The 24,253-nt window shown below is 41.3% G+C and overlaps 1 protein-coding gene across 9 annotated transcripts in view; it reads left to right on the top strand.

Moving 5' to 3' along the window:
• LOC106806912 (leucine-rich repeat and calponin homology domain-containing protein 3-like) overlaps positions 1-19,760 on the top strand; it is a 41,209-nt gene extending 21,449 nt beyond the window's left edge. For 2 of the 9 annotated variants that reach the window (XM_014809071.1, XM_014809070.1), the window contains exons 9-20: positions 1,449-1,544; positions 2,133-2,270; positions 2,874-3,061; positions 3,773-3,835; positions 5,190-5,258; positions 6,223-6,436; positions 7,493-7,630; positions 8,437-8,575; positions 8,847-8,962; positions 9,453-9,590; positions 9,821-9,898; positions 12,660-12,917. In XM_014809071.1, the coding sequence (XP_014664557.1) occupies positions 1,449-1,544; positions 2,133-2,270; positions 2,874-3,061; positions 3,773-3,835; positions 5,190-5,258; positions 6,223-6,436; positions 7,493-7,630; positions 8,437-8,575; positions 8,847-8,962; positions 9,453-9,590; positions 9,821-9,898; positions 12,660-12,842 (1,560 nt within the window). In that variant the 3' untranslated portion in view covers positions 12,843-12,917. Of the gene's footprint in view, positions 1-1,448; positions 1,545-2,132; positions 2,271-2,873; positions 3,062-3,772; positions 3,836-5,189; positions 5,259-6,222; positions 6,437-7,492; positions 7,631-8,436; positions 8,576-8,846; positions 8,963-9,452; positions 9,591-9,820; positions 9,899-12,659; positions 12,918-15,970 lie in introns of those variants that run through there. The other 7 variants (XM_014809074.1, XM_014809073.1, XM_014809076.1 and 4 more) reach the window with 7 other exon arrangements.
• The last annotated feature ends 4,493 nt before the right edge of the window (positions 19,761-24,253 follow it).

Raw genomic sequence — 24,253 nt, 5'->3', positions numbered from 1 at the left:
AAGAACCCGTGAATGCTGTCTCTCGAACCCCCCACCACCACCGGTAATGCACTAACTAGTTCACTTACACGCGTGAATGGCTCCGCGGTGAGTAGTCATTATCTGCTTCATCAGTGCTTTCACGCATTCATGATTGCTGTGGTCGGTGATGGAGCAAAAGCTGGCCAACGAGACGTATGCGAAGTGTCAGAGTTTTGATGTAGTGGGCGATAGGTATGCGTGCGTACGTGTGTGAGTGTGCACATACGCAAATGGATCCGTACGTGCATTTACCGAATGTTAGTGTGCGCGTACGTCTGGTGTACGTGTGTGTAACCGTGTGTGCGTGTTTATCTTGTGTTTACTCTGTGAAAAGTTGATTGTGTTTGTATCTGGTAATGGCTGTGCATACACTGAAATTAATATTCTCCCAAATAAAACCGGTTGCAAACACGTTATTCAACACACAGTTAAAATTCGTATCACTCTGGTTCACATAAGTTAATTGGTATTTATGTCAACTTGTTGAACAGATGTTAACAGATGATTCGAAAACTAGGTCAGTGGTATGAGCTAGCACAAGTCTTAAAGTTAAGATATTCTCATATATAATCAAGAATTATTATCTCCGAATTATTTGCATCAGGTTGGAGATATAATGTGTTATACAAAATTAAATAATTCATTGCACCATACTAATTCAATTTAAAATTTCACATCACTGTTTGCATGTTTAATAATGCTCATAGCTTTCATCAGTTATCTGATCTTCACACTGTCGACTCGTCATGCTGTTGCCCGCATTTTAATGATGGATTTGTGATACCTAGTGTGCAACCAAGTGGGAGATAACATGAACATGTAGAAAAACCAGTAAGGTGTATACACCTGCACTGAATCACCAGGCAATAGACGTTTGATCTCTGTTATTAAAGTCCAGTACTGAATTTTGCCAATTTAAATTGGCAGTACAATACTACATGCATCAGTGCATTTCGTTTGAGTGCAGTAAGAGGAATGCTATAGCGTTGGCATGGATGGATACTTGTTAATATTCTATGCAACACTTCTGTAGTGAACTGTAAATAATTTCTGCTGGTATGCCAGCATGTGTCGAGAATTATTGCTTACTTTAGTGGTGCTGTACATCACATTTGTAGGATTTTGACATCTAATTCCTATTTATTATCTGCTTCTATTTCTTAACTAGTCTGATTAATTTTTAGTGTGAAAATAATTAAATCCTCTCGTGAAATTGGGCATCAATAATGATTTAGTAGCAATACTTCTTTCAATAGTGAGTCAAATGCTGGGGGTCATTGATAGGATATGGCCTCTGGGAATCTAGATAGGCAATATCATTTCAATGGCTAAAGTTTAGATCATAATAATACAATATGAGAGTGAGAAGCGTGAAACAAAAAATGAATTGCCCGTTGTGGGTTCTAATTTGATGTTGTGTGTTACAGAGTCGGCAGGCAATTGGGGAGCAGACACCAATACACCTGGTAGCCAGCAGTCCTGCGTTGCTGGACACGGATGAAAGGCAAGACGAGTTCACAAAGGTACAGGGTTAGCACCTGAAAAAACCTCTCCACGATTTTTACATGATGTTAATTCATGTGGTAGACTTTTACTACCGTCAGTGGTTAATAATGACAAATTTGTGACAAATTAATGACAATTTCAATGACATTTTAATGACAAATTTATCACTATTAACCCCTGCTACTATGCACTTACATTGCTACTACTTCCGTGGTACAATTAAGCACTAACGTTACATCGGGAAAACATGCGAGCATTCGGATGCATTATGCTGCCACTGCTTAAGTGCTGGTAAACAGATTCTCATTAAGGCATTTCTGAAGTGGGTGTGTGGATTTTAGTAGTTACACAATTGGTAATATATTCTTTTGTGTCAAAGCTGCAGATCAAACCATCTCGAAAAGTTATGTGTCATCAACCTGTAGTTCATTTGTTTAAAAACTTCTAAATCAATTCTTTATGGGTCATGTAATGCTGTAGCATGTCACATCATGATAACATATATTTATATGACATAGATTTTGTTTGAGCTTCGATTGGGTGGTGATGGATTTACGATTTTCAGTCTTACTTGACATTTATTATACGCATTTCAATGACCGTAGGAGCTGAGTCGACAAAAAGCCATGTATGAAGAACGCAAGAAAATTGCGGAGAAAATAAAGCAGACAATTGCATCGAAGTCCACGCCTCCTGACACTCCCAACCCACCGGAAACGAATGGCGAGGATCCATTCTCAAAGGTGTGCATTTCCCATCTTGGTATTACACTGTGTCGTGGATGCTATATCGGTAGTCAATGTGGAAATCTTCAAGAAAGAATCGGTAGAAAAGGTCATCAGTAAGAAGATCGGTAAAGTAATCGAAGAGCAGGTAGTACTCAGAATTTACATTGAGATTGAATTCCTCACAGAAGCTACTTCTCACGATATTGCATGGTTTAGACTGAAATCGTGTAGGTTTCTTGTGACCAATGCATGTACTGCCAGTAACCTGCATTATTTGCAAAAGGTTAAATGGGGATCCGTACAACAGCTTGGTTGTAACCCGAGGCTGCATAGATTTATGCCCTACATAGCTACCTAGCTACACTGCTACATAGCTACATAGCTGTACTACATAGCTACCTAGCTACACTGCTACATAGCTACATAGCTGTACTACATAGCTACCTAGCTACACTGCTACATAGCTACATAGCTGTACTACATAGCTACAAAGCTACACTACTACATAGCTACATAGCTGTACTACATAGCAGTAAACGTGCTTCTTACACAATGCGCATGAGGCTGCTTAGATTTATTCCCCCTGCGCTCACACCCCTTCCTCTCTCTCGCGCACAGGAGTTGGCACGCCAGAAACTGTTGTACGAGGAGAAGAAGCAGTCGGCGGAGAAGATTCGGCGGGAGCGTGCGCGGGAGGAGGAGGACGAGCGGGAGGAGAGGAGGAGGGCGGCCGTGCGACTGCAGAAGGAGCAGGAGGCTCTGATAGATCGACAGCGAGATGAAGCCAAACGCAAGGCCGAGGGAAGGTAAGCTGTTTCCTTGCTTCTGTACTTCTTGCAGCTTACTTGCTTTTGGTTTTAGTGCGAGACTCCTGTGGGGCCAGCCATCGGCCATATTGAACGGGGGTAAGATATGTTATTGTTTCGGGCCTGCGAAATTCCGGCTTTTCTTATATTACGCGGTGGAAAGCCACATTCCTGTGCCGCTAACGTAAAATATGGAGAACGTGAAAAATTCCTCTGTGTAGGAATGGCGAACATCTGTTTTTATCATAATAGGAGGAAAGGCATTAAGCATTTAAAGTTTTGGCCATGTGGGATAGCTGTAAATTCTCCTAATATAAGTTTGGTTTTTTACGTGCTCTCTAAGGATTTACTTCGCCAGCTACAGCGAATATAAGGAATACATCAAGGAAAGGTACACGCGATAGGAAAACATTGTGTCACTGTTTGTCATTTTGCGATAAAATGTGTTTGTGATTGAGTCTTGTATTGCCAATAGTAGATGTAGGATGCTTTGTGTTTCATTGTTTCATTATTTTCGCTGCTTAGTGTTTTGTGTGTGGTGGGTGTAAATATACTTTGGCAGTCATAAGATGGCTGCCATACATTAGTCCATGTGTTGTCGGTAAGTATCCATGCACCACCTATGCCGGGGCACGCAACACACGTGAGCTTGATATATACTGTCTTTGGTTGTGCATTTAAAGCACAGTTGTTCGCCGATTCTCGTTGCAGTTCAACGGTCGCAGCCGCATCTCCATCAAAAACGGCTAATGGCACAGCACCAGTAGAAATCAGGTAACTCACAATATGTCAGTGCATGCAATGACAGGTGAACATGCTGCTAGCCTGCAACAATGTCGCGAAAATGCAGGAGGGAGGGCCCTTGAAATATGCGAGGAGGGCCATTGGGCAGGATACTTATCTATGAGATAGTTGCAAAGACCAGGATTCCCCCAATATAAAGAGAGCCCCTGAAATAGTTCATAAGATTGCCCCCAGCATAAGAAGAGACTCTGAGATAGCCCTCGACATAAAGGTAGCCTCTATGGTAACCCTCACAATAGTAACCCCTAGGATAACCCCCAACATAAAGAAGCCACTGAAATAGCCCTCCTGACAGTGAGATGAATTGATGTAGAACTGACCCTGACATAGAGCTCCTAAGATAGCCAGCAACATAAAGGTAAAATAAAGCCGGCAATGCTAGTGACCTAACACAAAGGGAACCCCTACAATAGGCCCACAACATAAAGAAACCACTGAAAGAGCCTTCAACCGGAAGTTAAACCCTGAGATAGCTCCAACGTGAAGGTAGCCCTTATGATAGCACCGCCCCCCACAACACCAAGATATTCCCAAAAATAATTCCCAAAGGAAAGATGGCCCCTATGTTTCCCCCCACACCGAGATAACCTCTAAGATTGCCCACAGCACTACGATAGATAGCCTCAACACTAAGATGCAAATTATTATGTATCTGTCATCATTGAGAATAATCTGCTTTGCAGTGGCTTTATACATATGTGGGTGGTCTCTGAGTTGGTTAATGTCTAGTCTGTCATCATGTAAGGTTACACAAAAGTTGAAGCCAGCCTATGTAACGAACACGTGGGGAACCTAACGAGTGGAATTATTACAGCACTAAGCTCCTATTCTGGTCGTATTCTTGCATCGTGTTCTAATGTGTGCTTGATTGTGTATCGTGCTCATGTGCAACAAGTATTCATACCAGTTGTCTAATTCTCTGCTAGGAATATGCTGTTTTCTGTCTTTGTACACGTTTCTTGTGTGTTCGTATGGCTCTGTCTAGTAGATCAGCAGGTATTTATGTTAGGCAGAAAACCTGTCTAGTGCAAGTCTTTTCTGTGTAGTAAAATCATTTATGATACTATTTATTGCTCTTCGTCTGTAAATGTGCATTGTTCTACTATCCTGAAGTATAGTAAGTCATGTAAAATAGTGAATTATATATATATAATAACATAATTACAACCTGCATTGGCTGCTCCTCTAAGTGCATTGCATGTCTGTGAAATTATTTTTAGACACTAATTGCTCATCTTAGCATAGTTACCTTTTTTCATATTTATACTTTTCTTTTAGCTGCTGTGTCTGTAGCCTATAGTCTTTCTCTGACTTTCCGTAACAGGACTCTGAAAACCACAACATTGAAGCGTTCTGGCAGTCCTCACTTTATGTCTCCTTGGATAAACGCTGTGTAAGTCGGTGCTCAAAGATTTGTCACTTGCAGATGTGACCGTCGATGTGGCCATCGATGCTGTTGCCATGGCTACGTTTACATCACGTCCTTCTTCCTATGCTCTGCAGCACACGTCCCATGTTTGCAATGCTAGTGGCTCGATTCGGCCTGATTCACTAAATAATTAGATAAAGATGCATTATAGAGCTTCACTTTCACATGGCTTTACTTTCCGTCACCCCAATTACTCAGCTCTGAGCTCTGTGAGCTTTCCAGATGTATAGCTGTGGCAAAAGATGTAGGTTTTAGGCTAGTGTATGCTATGAGCTAGTGTGGCTGTGACTGGTGTTAAAAATAGGGCTCATGTTAATGAAAATATTCGAGGTTGAGTATTTATTGTAAATGACATGGGAAACACAAGACGATTAGAATGGGAGTGGATTTCAAATTTAATTATCAGATTTTGTATTAGTTACTAGTAATTTAGAACAATCTCTACAAGAAAATCTAATAAAAATAAGATAACATTTCAAATATTTAAAACTTGCTAGCTTGCTGCAATTTCTTAATTAAAATAAGTTGCTTAAATATGCAAGTAATATTTAAATGAGTTTAACCATCATTACCCATCATTAGCATGCGTTATTATATATCACTATTCCACATTCAGTGTGCTCATGTCTGGTAATTGTTGGTTACAAATGTGTGAAATTTATAATGAACGATTTATTTAACGATCAATGGTCGTCACCATGATATCCTGTGTCTCCTCTTTCGTCAATGTTTCCTTTCAGTTTTCGTTTACATATAACGATGTGTAATCTATATGCGTTCGTCAGACTGATCCCTGTTTGTAGTGTCGTTCCTAGTTTACTAACATCTATATGATCAGTGGCTACGCCAGCCCATAAAATGGTCAAACACGAGTAAGCAGGGCACTTTGTCACGAATTGAGAATTGAGTCGATTGTACCATTTTGCAGGAATCAGGAGAAGACTACGGCATCTCTCGTCCGTGGCTCTCCCTCGCGACAGCAGCAGCAGCAGCAGCACAGGGTAGCGAATAGCAGATCACCTGTTCCAATTTGCACTAAACAGTTAACGCCTGTGAGTCGGCACACGAGTAATGCTCATCGTGATAGCGATGTAGACAGCATGTTTAGCACAGACAGCGGTGCATGTGACGAGTTCATGTCCGTATGTATGCGTTTATTATTACATTTATTTTTTTATTTTTTTATTTCTCTCGGTACTAATTTTTTTAGTGTTTAACTAACGCATTTCTAGTTTGGCATTTATATTAATATTTCAGTAGATTAGATTAATCATTATATTGTCATTTCTATAATATTATATATATTATATATATATATATCATATTGTATTATTATTTCTATTATAAGTATTTTAGCAGTGCTTGCGTATCTGCTACTCTCAATGAGGAAAACACATAGACTAGCTGCAATCACTTTAGACACTGATAAGTCTATGATATTGCACTATCCCTAATTTAACGTGTGTGTACTTGCATGCTTGCATGTGTAAATGCACAGGTCTCGCTGTCTCTCCTGTCAAATGACTTATTAGTAGAGCATGCTGGTGGTTAGTTAGTAATAAGTAGCTTCTCTACACAGATTTTGACTAGTTGTCAAATGTGAATATTCAAAAAGATTGATTCAAAAAGCAATAGGTTTGAAATGCTTTTTAAACGTAGTGTTTAAACAGCCTGAAACCTTTAAAAAACTTAAACTAACGTTCTCGTTTTTTACCAGTAGTAGCTTTAGGAGAACGTACTTAACTGTTACCACAAGCAGCTGTCTGTTCTCTGTGCGTGCTCATTAAACTTAAGCTTAAGCCATTACGTGTTACATGGTCTTTTTATTATCCACCGTTTCGGAACGAGTCGGCCATAAAAACCTCGATGTAAAGTTAGTACACGTTGTAAAAAGTGGTAAGACGGTCGGGCATATTCACGCAACCGACGAATTCCTCGGATGATTAATTTCTGCTAGAAAGTGTTTACAACATTGAAATCAATAAGTAAAAGAAGAAGCATAAAGTAGTAGTGGCTGTTGTTTACAAACTGAAATGTAAACATAACAAAACTCGATTATGTTAAATCGGAGCTCCGCGTTTTGAATAAGGTAGATATTTCGTTTGCCGACCTGCTGTCTGTGTGGCTTGGGACTTATTGTATACTTGTATACTTACGTTTTTCACTGACCTTTTGTCTACGTCTGTACGCCGTAACAGGAGGAGGAGTTCCGCCAGAAGAGGGAGGCACTTGTGAACCAGACGCGGCAGCAGGCGATGCTAGCGCAGCGCCGTCTGGAGGAGCAGCGAGTTCGCATGAAGCAGATACAGAAGGATGCCGTGCTCAACTACGTCCGTGTAAGCGCGCGCCGAATGCTCTCCTGTTACTCTGATCACCAATGATCATCTTACTCTGAGTGCTGATACAGTTCTTGATCACTGCTGGAGCGAAAAATATTTTGTGAACTCTGTGATAGTTTGAAAAATCCCTAAATAGCGCCGTTCGTGAGAAGTGTGGATATAACGTGATATAATAGTGTGATATAATAGTGTGATATAATAGTGTGATATAATAGTGTGATATAATAGTGTGATATAATAGTGTGATATAATAGTGTGATATAATAGTGTGATATAATCGTGTGATATAATCAGGAGTGTATAATGTTGATAGAGTATATTATACACTCCTGTGATAAAGAGTTAAGCTCTAATAAGCAGTAATATAGTTGAAAATTAAGTACGCATCTGATCATTGTTTGTAGTGGAAACAAACATTTCGTACTCTTGTAAACCGGTATTCATGTTGTGCACCTCTGCTGACACATCTGACACATTTTTACTTGGGGCATGATTGTTTTGGAATGCTCGTGATTTTAAACATAGGCACTCTGGATTTGTACAATTTTTTGGAGCCCATTTTCAGAATCATCATAAATAGTTATGGCTACTGTCATAAGTATAAAATGTCATTGCTTTTGCACTATACTTAATTAAATAACTAACACTTAATACACAATTAAAAATTTATGACATTTTAGGCATATAATGTCAGACATGTTTATGATGATACTGCAAACAGGCCCATAGTTTATTAACCTCTCTCCTAGCGAGAGCATGAAGGGTTATGTGTTGCGCTGAGGTTTCTCTTGGCCGTGCTGCAGAGGACATCAACTAGTGGTAGCCCGGAGAAAGAGCTAGCACCCTCGCCCTCACCCGAGCGAGGATTCAGTCCCCAGCAACAGCTTGCTGCTACCATGCCTGACAGCCCACAGCAAAGTAACTTGCCCAAGTCTCGACCGGGTAAATACATTCTCCAATAAGTTTAAAATAATTTTTAATAATTAAAGCTACCTCTTAATATGCTGCTGCATTGTTCCCACGCTGCGAGGGACGCCATGCGCCCTGTGGGCCGGACAAGTAGTCATCTCACCTCTTTCCACTCTTCTCTCTTATCGCCACTTCTTATCTTCTTATCTTCCAATCTTATCTTCCATTCTTCAAAGTGGTCATCAGGGCACCTTCTGCCTGTAGTTGCCTGGCAGCGCTTAATGTAGCGCCCTCTATCTTGCAGCGTTCACGCCGCCGAGCACGATGCGAGCGGTGGACGGCGCCGAACCCAGCTTCACGATCCGACGTCGGCTCGACCACCGCGATGAGAAACAGCGGCAGATGGAGCAGCTGCGCCATGTGGGTTCTCAGTCTTCCTTTCTTTCTTTTCCTCCTCCTTATTACCGTCCTCCTCCTCCTCAGTACTATCCTCCTTGTCCTTCTCCTGCTCTGCCTCAGTACTATCCTCCTCCTCTTCCTTCTCCTCATTACCATCGTCCTTCTCCTCCTTCTGCTCTGCCTTATTACTATCCTTATTCTCCTCTTGCTCTGTCGGCTCCTCCTAATCATCAACATCCTCTAACTCATCATCTGGATTCTTGACTTTGGATTTTGAACCCTGGTGCTTAAAAATAACTAAACTTTATTGATTTTTGAAGCTTTAAATTTTGTTTTTAAGTTTTGAGATTAAAATGTATATCTGTAATGTACACTAAGAAGACGTGGCATAGCATTTCACAAAAGATTTATGGGGCAGGTTGACATCGACTGAATAGCAGTATGGTACTCATTTAATTCTGATAATAATTTGCATGTTACTAATATATGCCGACGTTTTCTTGCATTACAGAACATAGAAAGCCGGTTAAAGGTCACGCTTCCAGGTGACCTGTCAGCAGCCTTGCTGGATGGAGTAGTTCTTTGTCACCTTGCCAATCATATCAGGCCTAGATCTGTGCAGAGCATTCATGTACCGTCGCCCGCCGTGGTAAGTCTGCTAGTAGTGTCCCACTGTAGGCGTTAGGTTTTTGTCTAAGCTCATCATAGAATATAGGGCTTTGGCAGCCATGTTACTTTGGTTTCTGTAACAAGCTTTACCCAGCAAATCTATCCTTACCCCAGGTATGATGTATACCTCATTCTTTAGCAATATGCGTCATCATTTAACTCATGTCATCGATTGCGTGATAAAAACTATATGATTATGTATGCCTTCAGCCAAAGCTGTCTCTAGCCAAGTGCCGGAGGAACGTAGAGAATTTCGTTGAGGCATGCAGGCGAATAGGAGTTGACGAGGTAGGTGGAACTTGCGATTGCATGTAGTAAACTTGTTTAGTGGAAGGAGAGCGAGGGAAGTGGCTTCGTCTCAATGGGCAACCAGCAGTTGGTTGTTGGATGAAGGCAAGGGTATAGCTAGCAACTAGGATACAAAGTTACATCAGTGGCTGCGGGGTTTCTTGAGCTCTCACAGAGGTTGGCAGGGACAAGGAAGCACGTGTTATTTGCACACAGACATACTTCTGCGTTGTCGAAAACTTCTGGAAAAATTTATTTAAGAAGCCATTGAATGAGACATGCATCTCAATGAGGTCTCAGTCGGCGGTGACCCTGGATGAGGCATGCAAGTCTCAGTGCAGTCTCAGTTGACATTGAATCTCAATGTGACCTGTTCACCTCGGTGCCATCTCAAAAAATTCTGCAGCCCAGATGTATACCCATTTACATACAGGGTATATATACAGGGGCTTGTCACTCAGCTAGAGTACTGAGAAATGGTTATCGTACTGCCTGTTGTACACGAATGCAAAAGCACCAAGACACTCACAGTCTCAAGTGATGGTCTTGGGTATCGTTCGTTAGACGTAGGTGTGCATTTTGTTTTTTTCTCTCGGTGTATCGCTGTTTGTCTTACATTTTCTTACTGGCTTGCATCTACTTCTTACGTGTTTTCTATTCATTCCTGTCGTTGACTGCGTGTGCTGACACTGTGTTCCAACAGTTGCATGCAGCCTCTTGTTGCCGCAAGGCTATTTTACAAGCCAGATTAGATCACGTGAAATGGATTGCCGAGAGCCAGGTGAATAATCTTGCTGGGCAAGTTATGGGTACGGACTGCGCGCTCATTGCGTTATAGGTGATAAGTGAATGGTGTTGTGGTGGCTCGTACGTTGCATGACGACTGTGATGTCGTGCGTAGGGATGACCTTGCCATTCCATGACCTTGTTTCGTACCTTGTTTCTTCCTCTCCTCGTCTCCTTAGTTTTGTTGTCTCTGCGCTCCGTACGTGCCCACTGCTCACAGTTATTCTTAGTTCTGCGGCATATATCTTTTCTCTGTCTCCCTGTATCTATGATTTTGTGATTTCGGTGTCCAGGTTTTCGTAAAGTATCAAAACACAGGAGGATCTTTGATTACGGTGTAACGATGCAGTGGTACACACGCAGTGGTCACTGGGCTGGTAGCTTGTCTCGTGGCTGTCACTGCTAGCGTACATAGGCGGTGGGAGCTACAGTCTTCCACTACTGTCTGTCTATCTGTTTGTGTATCTGTCTGTCTGTCTGTCTGTCTGTCTGTCTCTGTCTGTCTCTCTGCCTTGTCTCTCTGTCTGTTTGCCTGTTAGGATGTGTATCTGATGTCTCAGAGTGTTCTGGAGCTTTGTTGGAAAAACATGGCGATAGCGCGATGGTCTGCATAGGATATAATGAACATTTACTTTGCTCTATTGCAGCAAGAATTTGTAGACTTTGACCATATTCGTTACCATATATGCTGTTTCAGTATGAAGCTCCAGGTCATCGTGTAGATGCTATCTATATTCACTGTCATGTTTCACAGCATAAATGAATAAAGACGCATTGTTTTTGCCCGCTGTTCCAATGTGTTTAATGCCGAGTGTGCATATTTACTCACCAGATGTCAGCATCTGCTTATACACTTCTCACTGGGCACGGCATATATCGTCAATTCTATATTAATAATTCAACCATGCATAGATGCTGTACATTTTCTTCACATGTGAAATATCGATGTCTAATCAAATTCATGCTTGCACAATGAAAGCTATCTTGCTTTGCCACCCAGCAGTGGTGTTAGAACGCGTGTTAGTGAGTCCTTTAATGATGACTTCTTGGGTATATTTACATAATAGTTTGATATAATTTAGGATATTTTTGTAAAAATGGAAATATTGTATAATATCTAAATCTAAATCTAGTAAGATATAATATCGACTGCACCGGAAAACCTATTTCTGTAAGTTATACTTAAATATTTATATTAACACTAGTCCTGGTGTGGGTTGTAATATTGAATTAATATAGACTAGAAAAGTAGAATTGTAGATTTCATAGATTATTCTCCTTGAAATAATTTTTTTGTTAGAATACTCATATTGGTAGACAGCGTGAAATATAATTCTTTAGTAACCCTTTAAATAATACTGACCTTAAAAAATAGAAGTAACGTTTAATAACGAGAGATGTGAGTTTGATAGACTGTGTGTCTATAACCTGAGCCTAGTCTGCAGCAGCAGTGCTAACCATCTCTGCTGCCATTGCCCTCGATGTTTACTCATAACTTCTCATATTATTCAAAAAGAACTGATGGATGTCCGCTCCATTGTTTTAAGCTGTGATGTTCAGCATATTCGTTCAGACCTAGTTCGTTTACAAGCCTACGGTGTTCGCTCGTTTGTGTCGTGTTTAGACATTTTCCTGTTTCTACTACAACAGGTGAACGAGCGATATATATATATATACTGTAGTCCCACCACCACGAATATATATATATATATATTATATATATATATATATCAAGAGCTAATAATACCTAATAAGGTATAAATACTAAATAAGGTATTATTAGCTCTTGATATATTATATGTATGCTGCTATAGGTACGTAGTTCTATATGCTGCAGGCACGGTGACGGTTGACACTCCTCTGGTGATGGTTCGCACTCTCTCTCTCACACTGTCACTCTCTGACTCGCGCTCTCCGCCCTCTGTGCGCTGTGCTAACTCTCACAGTGCGTTTCTTCGCGTGTGTTTGTTTGCAGGGCTTGCTGTGTGCATGCGACGACGTAGTCGAGGAGTTGAGTATGTTACGCGTCGCACGCACGGTGAACGCGCTCGCACGCAGGCCTCACAACATCACGACACGCGACAGAGTGCTGTCCTACGTTCTCATGCTCGTCTTTCTCATCGTCTGCTACATGCTGGGTTTCCATCCGCCCGGTTAGCGGGGGAGTGTGTGTGTGTGTTGTGTGTGTGTGTGTGTGTGTGTGCGTGCGTGCGTGCGTGCGTGCGTGTGTGTGGGCGTGTTGTGTGTGCCTGTGCATGCGTGGGTGTGCTTATGCCTGTTTGCGTGTTGTGTGTGTGTTGTGTGTAGTGTGTGGCCCGCGGTGTTGTGCTGGGCGTGCGTGCGTGTTTGTGTGCGTGCGTGCGTGCATGTGTATATGCCCCTGTAATGGTCACCTGGTCAATCTCCGAGTTGCTGCAGCGATAGAGAGAGCCACCTCTGACCTTGAACTCTGACCTGCCACCCCCTGATAGGTAGAGATGCGCATTCTTCTGTTTTGTGCAATTATGTCTGTTTGCACGAGTCGGAGATCAGGTACTGATGTCGGCGCGCAGATTCAGTGAGCGACATTTTGTCGATAATATAATAGCTCTCGTTGTGTTCCACATAACGCAGTAGTGTATAATAGTACTGCTAATCATTCCAGTAGAAACTAACGGTAGCTAACTATACTAACCCGTCTGTAGTAATTGTAGTCTGCTAGTTGTGGTTTTTTTTGCGATTTCTAGTCTCGTTGCAGGCAGTAACACTAGGCAGGTGTCATTTAACCTATACACATTGCAAATGTACAATTATACGTGCCAATACTGTTCATACATGCCACTGCTCAGCGTCCATGCAGCGAACACATTTTGCTAGGGACAAAATTGCACTTTTTAACTGTGGTAATAAAAAATAATAATTAAAAAACTGTCCTAGTCATTACATAACTAAGGTGCTGAACATGATATATACTGATGAATATTATCCTATACTGTGAGGCCACCATTTCGGTATGTGATACCTGATGTACCCTGTAACGTGTGTGCACTTTGTTCATGTTCCTAACGAGATCTGGACATGAGTGGACTTGCCCAGGGTATGGTGGTGCAATGTAACCTGTGTCAGTGCAGAGAAGAGGTGATAGTCGCGAGTTTGTAACCGAGGAAATTATATAACGTTTTGTGTAGAAGATGGAACGTAGTTTATGCAGTCAGAATTCGATGGTGTTCGTGATTGTTACTTGGTTGTTCGGTTGATTGTTGGTGCTCATTCCAGTGATGTTACGACTTGTTGCTCGCCGTACACCTATTGGCTGCACAGCGTGCAGCTACAGCCAATTGTGATCGTATGTTTTTTTGTGTGTATTCTTCAAGCACATTCTAGCAGTGATTGGTCAAAAGTGACTACGAGCCCGTGACTTCGCTGTGACAGTTTGTGCAAATCGTATATCCTCTGCTGTCCTCCTGCGTATATTGATACTTTACGGCTGCTGAATCCGTGGGTATGTGTGTGAAAGGCGTGCTTTGAGTGTACCGTGTTGAGGGCTGATACATTGTGTTTAGGTTGTGAAGATTGTAGCAGGGTACGCAGAACATTTTTTATAATCTGCTTCAGAACCATTCTCGTGGTAACTGCAGTATTTACAAAGCACTGCTTTCACACACGCACGCGCACACAGCGGCGGCTGGAATGATGAACAAGTATATATATATATATATATATATATATATATATATATATATATATATATATATATATATATATATATATGCAAGCGTGCGTAACGATGAGAACATTTTATGATAAATAAATGTGTGTGTTTTTGATGATGCGCGGACACCGTGTCGTCGGTAGTCTAGAGACAGCAGGATGATGTTGATGATGTGACAGAGTGACGAGGCACTAGGATGCTGAGTGTGCGTACGTGCGAGTGCGTGAGGGTGTGTATGTGTTAGTGTAAGCTCGATCACTAAAACTTGCGCATGGTGTCTGTTTACAAAAGAACATTAATTGTTCTCTGTTATATTTTTCTGTGTTTCTACCTGGCCAAAAGTGTTGGCTTATTTTTCGTGTTGAAACTGTGTCAGTGTTTAAAGTTTGCCAACACACGTATAGAATTAGCAATGGACTGTATACCTTCCAATTTCACGTCTTTAATGCGGATTTTATAGTGTTAAAGATGTTTTATTTTGAATTGCAGTAGACATTTTTCTTTATGGTTGTATTTCCCTATCACCTCGCTACCACATATGCTCTGTACACCTGTTTGTACCTACTGTGGCTGCTATGGAGCTTGTCTCTCTAGCATGAATTTAATTTGCATGTCTTTCTGCATGTCTTATTCTTCTTGTACTTGCTTTGTGTGTTTGTGATGCGTACGTGTGCGATTTATTTTTCGTTTATGCAACTGTTACACGTGGACACACATCTACATGGGGTTATGCCAGTGTTTTGGAATACGGTGTTTAAATATCTGTTAATCTCTCTCGTTTGATATTGTGCTAATGCTATATTTGCAAGTGATAACTAACAGACATAGGAATTTAGTTCATATTTACTATCAAATAAAAACATACAGATACACGATAAATGTCATGCTAATAATGCGCATTCCAAATTTCATAACTGCATGCACACGCAGTATAAAGTTAAATCAATTAAGGAATATAATTTGAGCAGTTAGCAGTTCACGTGTTGTAAGATTGACAAGGCAGATGGTATAAATAAAGCTTATTTTCTTCGTTACATTCTCCAAGATAGTGAAAAGTCACAATTCACTTTAATTTAATAAATAGGAGTATATGATTATTTTTTATGTTTTACACATTTACATTTATAAAGAATTCTTTGTAATTGTCTGGATTTGCGTGACCATAATATTAACATAACTTGCAAAACTAGTAATAGCAGCACAATAACTCGCAGAGCCTTAGGCCAAGCAAAATTATCTGCTTTTTCTTGTCCTATTACTTGGAAAATAACAGTTTTAGTAGTAAAATTATCTTAGATAAGCACACTACCCGAGAGAGGTAGACATTAAAAAATGTGTTATGACCACACTATATAACCGTTCATCCCGGAATAGGCAGTGGTGGCATTCATGCTAGTGTACGGTTTCACACTTTGTTTCAACGGTTTATTGTCTGTCTGTTTTTTTGCAATGCTCGCAAACAGTAATGAACTTTGGGGGGTGGAAAGGTGCTTCGCTATAGATTGCCGCAGCAGTGTTGTCACAGTTCTTTGTATGTTGTAGCATGCGTGCATGGATGTTTATGTTAGAGCTTACCATGTTTGTTTCTTTCAAAGGAGCACCTGTGTCTTTCCCACCATATCATAGAGGAGAAAAACATGGTTCGAGTTGGCGCCACCGTGCAACATATGATTGAATGTGCTAAGCAGACGACTTGCTAGCACTGGCCACCAGGTAGCGCTGCATTGAGATGTCATTCCATCTGGCTGTCATTTTCAAGAAAGCTTGTATAGAAAGGCTCCCATGCTACGTGCTTGGCGTGTGTAGAGGGAACGATTATTTAATTGTGTAAAATTTACTCATGAAACCTCTTGTAAGTTTTACGGTGAAATCAAAGACGTTAAATCGGACGTTAATTTCGAAAGATATTTTTTTGCAGTTTTGTTTATACGAAGAGCATTCAACGGGAAATAATGTTACTGATACAGAATATATCGATTTGAGAAGACTTGTGATTAATTGGTATAAGGACTGAATTTGTTTTTGGAGATGCCAGTCTGAGAAGTCGATTCTTCCGATCAGCAGTTGAAAGCTTACTCGATTTGTATAGACAGCTGAAGTCAGATACCATGGCCAGGATTTCCGGGGTTGCATCATAGGTTACAGGTACATGTACACCTGCAAATGATGGCAAACTCAACTAGTTCGATAATGTTTATAAATCAATATTAAGAGTGCACTTTAATAGTTGCCACTTAAGATGCTTTTTGTTTAAAAAAATGTATAGCTACGTATATAGAACTTGGGAACCCTGGCCATGTCAAAGATGGTATCAATGTTTGCCTTATTATTTTAAATGAATGAGAAGATGATGGTTATGACAGGTCGAAAGTTTTATTTTGGGGCTGAAAACATACGCAAGCATTCAGGTACTGTGTATAAAGTGTTGCTGCTGAGCTTGTACCGGCTCTTAAGTCTTTACAATTCCGCATGCAAATTCTCGCAGGAATTTGTCAAAAGGAGCAAGAACCTTTGTTGTTTGGGTTAAAATACTGGTAAAGTTGTATATATAATAATATGCCTCTAACTTGAAACGCCATAGATCTCAATTTTCTTGCTAATGCTGTTTGTTTTTGTGCACAACTACAAGCTAGCTAATATATCCACTGTAAATTTTATCACCCCTTATTTATTTAATAGCAAGTGGTACGGAAATTAAAAGCTGTAGATCAGTTTCTACTGTTCTTTTTATCGATTAATTCTTTTGCTGAGACAATTATGGTCGTGCACACTACGTATTGCCAATGTTTCTAAACCATGTATCTGGTAAATGTAATTAACTAACAATGAAATCATGTTACGTTTACCGTGCCAGAAAAAGCCAGAGTTCTTCGTTTTTATTTGATTCTGGTGTATGACAGCGGAGATGTTTTTTAATGCTGGTATTTATGCTGAGCAATAATATACCCAATGAGATGGGATTTTATGAGATAATGCTAAAAGCGTTTAATATAAGCTGGTGTTCTAAGCGAGTGGTTAAATCGTAATGTTTTCGAAGGTATAATGAAATTGCAATCGCGCAGAGTAATCCACAGTAATAGCCTGAAGAATAATGCATGGCATGTTTTCTCAATCTTCTCATCAGGTACTCGCTATAGTGTTAGAGCTGGGTATCACAGCTGAGTGTGAGAGCCTGCATACTATTGCTCTACAGCTTAAAAATTAAGTGCTTAATCACCAGTTTTGTTGACTCTGAGGTAAAGATAGCAGCACCCGTAACGTCGCTTTAACTTATGATCTAAGCAGCATAACCAGCTGTAGTTTCTCGCCGTGCTTAGTATGCTTGCATGATTGCATTCAGTGTGGCTAGGCTGCATTCAGTGTGACTAGGCTGCATTCAGTGTGGCTAGACTGCATTCAGTGTTGCTAGGCTACATTCAGTGTTGCTAGGCTACATTCAGTGTTGCTAGGCTACATTCAGTGTTGCTAGGTTGCATTCAGTGTGGCTAGGCTACATTCAGTGTTGCTAGGCTGCATTCAGTGTTGCTAGGCTGCATTCAGTGTGGCTAGGCTGCATTCAGTGTGACTAGGCTGCATAATGCATTCAGTGTGGCTAGGCTACATTCAGTGTGGCTAGGCTGCATTCAGTGTTGCTAGGCTTATTTCAGTGTGGCTAGGCTGCATTCAGTGTTGCTAGGCTGCATTCAGTGTTGCTAGGCTGCATTCAGTGTTGCTAGGCTGCATTCATCGTTGCTAGGCTGCATTCAGTGTGACTAGGCTGCATCCAGTGTGGCTAGGTCGCATTCAGTATATAGTTATATTGCATTCAGTGTGGCTAGGCTGCAATTAAGTGTGGCTAGGCTGCATTCAATTTAGACAATGACGCACTCCTGTTCTGTCCTCTATATGCTGTTCGTATAACGTAATAATTGGTCCGTTTAAATTTGCTTAAATCCCTACTGTTAACCATATCGTGTGAACGAACGTTTTTCCTGCACGCAAAATAATGGATTATCGGGAAAAAAGTCTGTAATTGCGTGGGTGTATGGTGGAGGCTCGTTGAACAGTGGTCATGCTTATAGAGATAATGTTGCATCGGAGTTCGCGGCCATATAATCGTGGCCGACTCCGAAAGTGCAGCAAAAATTTTAGCTCGCAAGTCGCGGAGTCAAAGTAATTTAACGTTCCGTTGTTTTCATCGCTACGCTTCTGTCACCGCTGTATCTATGTGGACCGCTTGCGAGTCTCACAGACGGGTTTTTAAGCACTAGAATGGAGGCAGGTGTTTCTCCATGGAGATTTTATCCGTGTGCTTATATAAAATAAAATGTAGGTTTATGTTTTGTGCCACAGAGGCCTTTATGAATTTCTTGATGGCGATCGACTCGTCCGAACATGTTTTTTACGTTTTGATCACACGGGACGGTGATGCCTTGAAGGTTAATTAAGATTACAGTCAAGGACGCGTGACCGGACGAAGGAAATTACAGTTATATGAATTTGTGGTGTGAAGTTTTTGGATGAAAAACCCAGGGTCGAATGGCTTTGGTCCGTATCGGGCAATGGGTCGTGTATGGGTTTATATAAGAATGAGGAACATACATTTGAAATGCAGAGGGGATCGAGTGCATTGAATAGAATGTGATTTTACTTTGTAAGCAAGAGCCTGAGTTGTAGCTCAGTAAAATGTAATATAGAGCTTGATTATTATTAGCAAACAATAGTTCCACATTGCCGGACTTTTAACATTTACCTATAACAACAGTATTTATTGCAATATTTGTTTATGTTGATATAAACTGATTAATTATATTATTATGTATATATGCTGGCATACAGAGTGTGAGATTCTGAAATTTGTTCATAAATTTTATCCCAATTCCCGTTTTTGTATTACATCCTGTGTATCTTTTTCGACCGCGTTCATATTGATCGATGGCCCCTAAGATAAATGGTTATCGTGCAAATGCTATCAACGTTATCGGAGAATACATAATTTAATAAGAGAATGTTCGTCATTACTCTCCCACACTTTTTGCATCTTGCACGCGCTACCGACCAGGTTGGGAATTTTTGTTAGAAAAATCGTTTTGTTTGGTATCTGGGATGCCATATCGTTTCTCTAGCAACACCCACCACAGACTTCAGAGCCTCACACTAATGCCAGAGCATGTAGATCATGGACATTTATGTGCTCTACTGTCAACTAGTGTAACAGAGTATTGCATCGGAGGGTCGGCCACACGTCTACGGTGGGTGGGATGCCGTCACGCACTGTTATAATACACACAGCTATGCTCTTGCAAATTCAAATAATTTTTGCTGCTGTACATGTATTGAAAACTGTAAGTAATATTTTGTAAAGTAGCATATTATAATACAAAATGATATTATTAAAAAAATGAACCGGTTATGCGTGTTTCTTTCTGTGTACCAATGTCTTAGAATTACAAGCCGAACCAGATGATAACCACATTCTTATGCGGTCAGGCAAATGAGCCTCGCCGGTTGCCAATATGAAATTAATAATTTATTTTAAGTTGAAACTCGTGCCAAGAAACCCCTTCCCCTCAGTATTTGCCTGGCGCTCTCCCAAATGGTATCGCCTACGACCTTGTTAGCACGGTGAATTCTGTCCAGGTAAATGTCCGGACATTTTTCACACCCCCCCCCCCAAAGCACAAAATGTGGATATACGGCTATAATACGCGCTTTTACATCCACACAAACACGCATACACACACGCTAACGGACGCGTGTATTATAGGCGTAAATTAACATTTTGTGCCTCGGGGGGGGGGGTAAAAGTTTCGGCTAAAATACGGCCATTTGGCTGGCTAACTTTTCACCGTGCGACTGATGCCGTGGGCGATACTATCCGCGAGAGGGGAGTAAGGAAGTGAGCAAGGGAAAAAACGGAGAAAGGCGTGCATGTATAGGTATATATACACTCCTATATACCCCTATTATACACTCCTGATATATATACATATATATTATATATATGTGTGAGTGTATATATATATTGATTATCAATGCCAATAAAATGGCATCACAGGCACATAGAACGTCTCAATAAAAAGAAGGGCGTAGCTACGCGACCGGTTCCGGACGAGGAGCCGCTAGGCTACGCGTCCGGACATCCATCTTACCAAGAGTACATAATAGAGATAATAGTAATCTCCCGGTTCCGGACGCGTAGCCACTGCGTAAAAAGAAATAATGGTAAATAAACACGAAATGTATTTACTACCAAAGTCTTAATGTTTTTCTACTCTATTTCGCCTATTATTGTCGATAACTTGCTCTAAATGCCGTTCAAATGCTCTTCTGCAACACACAAGTACACCGCACGCACGCCCTGTGCACAAACAACAAGAATAAGAGAGTTTCGTGTTTATTTACCTTTTTTTTATTGAGACGAGCTTATTTTTAGCTGAGCTATGCAGTATAATGAGTATGCTCAAATCACGGAGTTTTTCACGGTTCATCGTTATGCCGCCAGATGTGGTTTTAGGGGATGTGATATACACTGTTAGACACAAAAAGATGATGGCCAAAATCGTTCTTTACTTTGTGAATATGTGTAAAGTTAAGCGAGGTCTACTGATAGAATGTCATCATATGAATCGATGCTAGAATATCTCCTCTCCATTTTAAATGCATAAATTTCTCAAAATATTTCACTGTGATATATTAATACTATTTATAAAGAATCAAGTGTAGCGACCTACTGAGTACTCCAACGTGAAGTTTGTTGGTAGTGCTGCGGTGCTACATCTACATCTAAGTCTTAGATCTACAACACCTGAATAAGGTCGTAAGACATTTACTGGTGAATATTTTCCACATTCTGAGTAAAATGAGACACTTTTAAATGTACATTTAACGCGTGGTTGCTGATAATATTAAATTGGTGTGGTTGTATCCGCTCCACACTGGAGTCGCTATAGACACACGCGTGTGGCTGGATGGTAAAGACACACACGTGTGGCTGTATACACTGCCTATATATAAGCCTCGTCTACACGACGACCTTAACTCGAGCAAGCGTCGACACGCGGGCCGGAAAGCTCGAGTTAGCTTAACCGCGCCAGGTGATCGAGGTTAAGCTAACGCGATTACGAATCTAGTGCATAAATTCCACGATAGGCGGCACACACGAGTCACGCATGTACGTTAGCACAACGGCCACGCACGTCAGGCCGCCACGGCACCACACTCATGCACGAACGTGTACGTTGCACACGCACGCCCCGCACGATCCTACTGCACATCGCATGCACGCACGCCACGTATACCTGCACACACACGCACGTCGCACGCACGACACATGCACACACGTGCTACCATGCACAAGCACGCAACGCACGCACGCACGCACAACGTGTTACCTGCCACACACGCACGCACGCACGGGCACGTGCACACACACGGCACGCACGCACGCATGCACGCACGTGACGGGCCACGCACGCCACGGCAGGCCACGACACACACGCCACGGCTACGCACAGCACACGCGCGCACCCACGCACGACGCACGCACGCACGCGTACGTGCACACGCACGCACGTGCGACGTGCACACGCACGCATGCACGCACTGGTAGGTAGGTACACACACACGCAGGCACGTGTACGTCACATGCACGCACGCCACGCATGCACGCACGCCGCCGCACAACGCACGTCGACGTGCAAGCAGCACGCACGTCACGCACGTGTACCTGCACAACACCGCCACGTACGCACGCACGACACACATGCACACAGTGACCTGCACAAGACGCACCACGCACGCACGAACGTGTACCTGCACACGCGCGGCCACACGCACGCACGTGTACGTACACACGTACGCACGCACGTGACGTGCACATGCACATGCTGCGCCGCACGCACGCACGTGTACGTGCACACGCACGCCACACACTCATGCCACGCACGGGTCACGTGCACACGCACGCACGGTAGGTACACACGCACGCACGCCGCACGCACGCAGCACTCACACATGCACGCCTAATGCACGCACCCTGTGCACGCGCACGACGCACGCCGCACCGGGTACGTAAACACGCAGCACGTTTACACTAGACACCGCACGCACAGATGCATAATAAAATCGGGATTAAGCGCGATCGGGTGTTTCGTGTGACGCGACATAATCGCTAACTCGCGTTAACCAGTACACTCGAGTTAGCCTGACATCGAAGGTAGCTTACTCGAGTTAGCGAAACGCGAGTTAAGGTTCGTCGGTGTAGAGAGGCCTAGAAATAAATAAATATATATATATATAGTATATATATATAATATATATTATATGTAGCTATAGTAATACTGCCCGTATATTATATACACATAGACTGTCTTTTATCATACGCATTGAACAAAGAGCAAGTCCGTTTTCCGCGCGATTAATCAATTGATACTGCATTAACTTACGTCAGGTTCGTTTTACTTCTAATTATGCGCCTTTCAAGTTATCAGTTAAAAACATCGACCATAAAATCACAGAGACAAGATGATGGAGATGATTCAGTTCACGTGTCTATTGAACGCGAGAGAGAAGCCAGTCACATCGTGACGAAACCCGTTGTTAATCAGTTCAACGATATATCCATCTGGGTTATTGCATATCTACGCATTTTATAATTAATTTTTACACTAGATGGCGCGACGATGTGAAAATTCAACATATCATCAGAGCATATAAATCAATGATCGTTGATTTATATGCTCTGATATTATTTTTCTAATGCATTGGATGGTGGCGCCTCTAACGGATTACTATATCTCCCTGAGACCTACTCTGTTATTACCACAGTTGGGGCAACAATCTTGAAATGAGAAATTTGAAGCTCATTTTCAAAATTTAGGAAAACGTGTGCCTACCTATTGAGAAATATGCTCAAAGCATATGTGATGATAATGAAGTATTTATTTTAAGTTGAAACTCAGGCCAACAAACTTACAGGTCAGAAAAATATTCTCAGATTTGGGAAAAATACGTATATGTATTAATAACTGCACACTGAACTACTCTGATGATTTCTACATTAAATTCATTTATTGCAATAACAAATACATATTGACCACGTAGCACTTGTCTAGAAAGCTAACTTGGAAGACGTTTAGTTGGTTATTACTACAGTTGGGGCTTCTGACAATCTTGAAATGAGAAATATGCTCAAAGCATCCGTGATGATAATGAAAAAAACAAATTCTTCTGAATGGAACAATTATTGAAATTACCATCCGTAGTATTAACTGAGATATGAACAACCTTTGCACCTTAATTCAGTTTACCTTGCATATATACATATGAAACTAAAGACATCTTCAATACAACCTGCCCACACATTGCAAAAACTATAAAACCCACAACAGATATGTCGAAATTCCTGTCAATAATCATTCGAAGATGCTACAGAAAATTCACAAACAAGCTAAATAAATTACAACAGCAAACATTAAACATGCTTATACACAATTCGTGGGAACATGTGTAAGTAACTGCCCTGTAGTATTTAGATATGTGAATGTAGCAATACTCATCATATACAAACATTCAAGTTGCACATTACAGATTTTTTTCGCTGCACACATCTTACTGTGCACAGGGGACACATTCTCTAAATTGTATATATATGCTCTCACATCATCACCTAACCTATATGAATCACAACTGGTCAACAGCAGTTGTCGAGTATATAATAGACTGTGATTCATTCAGTACTAATGCATATGATCAAGAGCATATAAAGAAGGAGAGCGTACAACGATAAAATGCTGAAACCATGTTGCAGTATTAGTTGAATTAATAAACTTTCCCCGTTTTATTTTGACGATTCTTTGCAGTATTATTGATCAGCTGTCCTACCTTGTGCATATAAA

This window comes from Priapulus caudatus, unplaced genomic scaffold (genome assembly GCF_000485595.1).
Source record: "Priapulus caudatus unplaced genomic scaffold, Priapulus_caudatus-5.0.1 Scaffold185, whole genome shotgun sequence".
Lineage (NCBI taxonomy): Eukaryota > Metazoa > Priapulida > Priapulimorpha > Priapulimorphida > Priapulidae > Priapulus > Priapulus caudatus.
The sequence above is the reverse complement of the archived record's forward strand: the minus strand, read 5'-3'. Positions and strand labels throughout refer to the sequence as shown.